Below are 2,694 nucleotides of genomic sequence, written 5' to 3'. Positions count from 1 at the left end.
AAAGAGAGGAAAAACATGCTTGCAACTCCTCTGTCTTTGAATTAGGGAGGTCTCTGAGTAATAGTACATCTTCAATGTCACGCAACCGAGAGATAATGTAAGAAGTCCTTCTTCTCCCTCGATCAGTCTGTACTCCAACATCTTCCCAATACCTCTTCATCTGTTCCATTTTCCTCTCAAAGTGCAGCTGCACCTTCTCCAATGGTGACTTCCCTTGATCATGTGCATCTGCCTCCACTGGTTGATCTCTATGAGTCTCAATGTTAGCTTTCTCCTGTTCTAACATCACCTGTAAATCTACCATAAGCTTCTGTGCTGCTGCAGCATTCGCTAAAGCTCAAGCCTTCTGCTTCTTTTCCCTGATTTCCTAGAATTTATTGAAGATTTTAAAATCTCCACGAAACCATTCACATGTCAAATATATCGTGTTAAAACAGATATGACATACTACCTCATATGAGATCAATGTGAAGGTGGCACCTGGAGAACCATCAAGCAAATAGTTTATGACTTTAGTAGACAAATTTACTCTCTCATGTGTTTCATCATCCAAGGGTACGTAATCTGGATAAACCTTTAAACTCTTCAGGTTACAAAACGGAGAAGGTTGAGGTGAAATTCGCTCCATGCATGAAATAAGAGGCTGCACAAACAGAAACATGCTTGTTAAAATTCACAAAAAACATAATTTTTTTTTCTAGATCGTTTTTATTTGTAGGATTAAGAGAGCATTTTCCGTCATGAAATTTTAAACTAGCACCAAAATACCTCAAGGAACTCCAGATTAAGCTTAAGAAATTTGGCATTGCGGAGTTGATGAAGCAGACGAGCGATTTTATAAGGCCTCCACACGTCTGGAGAACGAATGCAAAGACCCACCTTCTCCAAAGAAGGCAAATCTGTCGAGAACTTCAAAAGACATGAACCATCAAAGAGCAAGGAGGCCAGGTTGGATGCAGTAATCTGATGCATGCCACGGCAATAGCTTATAGTAAGACTCTTGAGTTGAGGTGCATCCACATTGACAGCATCCAGAGTCCAATGTCCATTCTCAAGTATGAGATTAGAAATTCGAGGATGACAAAGAGTTAAACTGCGTGATTTCAATACCATAAAGTGACTTAGAGTGAGATTCTTTAAGTTTACACACTTGGAGAAAGGACCAACACCATTGTCCTCATAAAACGTGACGTAATCAAGATGCAATGTTGTTAGAGCCGGGAGCTCCAAAGTTGACGCAAGAACAATGGAATATGCATCAAGGAAGCCGGTATCAGACCCAGTCAAGCTGAGATATCTAAGGGACTGCGAACAAAAGAGCTGAGAAAGAGGTAAATCAATCTTCTCACCGAACAAGCATGTAACGGTTAGTCGTTGGACATTGTGAGAGAATGCATATTCAAGAAGTCTTTTGAGCAAGGCGTCATTAAACGTCCCCAGAACAAAACATAGGTCGACTGAATAAATATCTATTTGATCATTGCGGGCGGACAGAACATGGTTAATAAGTTCGGAGAAGCGAGGAACGTCACCAGTTGAGAGGTTGAGATATGGCATTGAAGTCCAGATAGACCTCCATCTAGAAGACAAAGCACTGGTTTGGATAACTGATTTAATGCTAGTAAAAGAGAGGATTTTATGTATAAGATCAAGGGGCAACATGCTTAGTGAAGAAACGTGGATCGGCTCACTGGTAGACGATCAACTTTCCTCGGATATGAGTATGCTATTTCACCGATGGTTCTCCGGAGTATGAGTTCTTCCACCTACAAAACGAGCAGCACCGTGAACTTACCCCTCAGAAAGGGACAGAGGGGTCCTCTTTGGGGTAACCCTCCGGTGTGAGAATAAGAGATTGTATGAGAAGATAATAATAATCTGAGAGTGAGTAAGGAATTGGAATGTATTTTCTTGCTTACCTCCCCTTGTGGAGGTGGTGTGGTATTTATAGTGTTAGGGTTTCCAATGATTGGGCTCAGATCCCATTAGGGCCTTTTTGGCCTCCTCCTATTGCTTTGCGCCACGTGTCCTTAGGACACCTGGTGCTTTTTCATTGATTATTCTCTGACCCAGGCATTTTACCTGACCCATGTGCAATCACGTGGTAGCACATGGGTTTTGCTGAGTTGTCCACCTTTCATTGGCAGCTGTCAACATCAGCATATTCTTATTCCTTAAAGGATACCTTCTGGAAGGTTGTCTGACGAACACAATCAAGGTTGTCCTTATCCTGATTTGGATAAGGACGAGGTTGATTATGTGCACGTGTGATATGCGCCTATCCTGAGGATGCGCGAAGTCTTCTCTTTATTCTCACGCGCAGATGTTTCATGCGCAGATGTGATATGCGCAAGCATATGTAATATGCGCCACGCGTAGATGTGATATGCGTGAGCATATATGATGCATGAGCATGCGATATGCGCCACGCGCAGATGTGATATGCGTGAGCATATATGGTGCGCGAGCATGTGATACGCGTGAGCATATGTGATGCGTGAGCATATATGATATGCGTGAGCATATGTGATGCGTGAGCATATGTGATATGCACCGTGCGCATAGGTTTTGGCTTTGTGCCTTCATGATATCTTGATTTCAAGCCTCTTGTCTATATCTTGTGGGTTGACCCGCCCCGCTCGATGTTAAGGCGGGTACATACCTCTTCAAGCCCCCCCAGTCTAATGTGTGTCT

The 2,694-nt window shown here is 42.9% G+C and overlaps 1 protein-coding gene across 1 annotated transcript; it reads right to left on the bottom strand.

The window, feature by feature from the left end:
• Positions 1–337: 337 nt before the first annotated feature.
• LOC143568419 (F-box/LRR-repeat protein At3g26922-like) lies at positions 338–1,662 on the bottom strand. Its single transcript, XM_077054580.1, has 3 exons — positions 769–1,662; positions 452–643; positions 338–367 (listed from the first exon to the last, which is right to left on the bottom strand). The coding sequence occupies exons 1-3, from the start codon at positions 1,660–1,662 to the stop codon at positions 338–340; spliced, it is 1,116 nt and encodes a 371-aa protein (XP_076910695.1).
• Between the last annotated feature and the right edge of the window lie 1,032 nt (positions 1,663–2,694).

The sequence above is a fragment of the Bidens hawaiensis genome, unplaced genomic scaffold, assembly GCF_021521415.1.
Source record: "Bidens hawaiensis isolate Kalapana, Puna unplaced genomic scaffold, B.hawaiensis_p1.1 tig00023987_1, whole genome shotgun sequence".
Taxonomy (NCBI): Eukaryota; Viridiplantae; Streptophyta; class Magnoliopsida; order Asterales; family Asteraceae; genus Bidens; species Bidens hawaiensis.
Note: the sequence above shows the minus strand (reverse complement) of the source record. Positions and strands in the feature narration are given on the sequence as shown.

What these genes read in the sequence shown, in the direction of transcription:
- LOC143568419 (XM_077054580.1), bottom strand. Translation starts at nt 1,662, where the DNA reads ATGTTGCCCCTTGATCTTATACATAAAATCCTCTCTTTTACTAGCATT. An exon ending in TTAATCTGGAGTTCCTTGAG is followed by an intron (nt 644 to 768) that starts GTATTTTGGTGC and finishes CTGTTTGTGCAG; the next exon opens with CCTCTTATTTCATGCATGGA. An exon ending in TCACATTGATCTCATATGAG is followed by an intron (nt 368 to 451) that starts GTAGTATGTCAT and finishes AATAAATTCTAG; the next exon opens with GAAATCAGGGAAAAGAAGCA.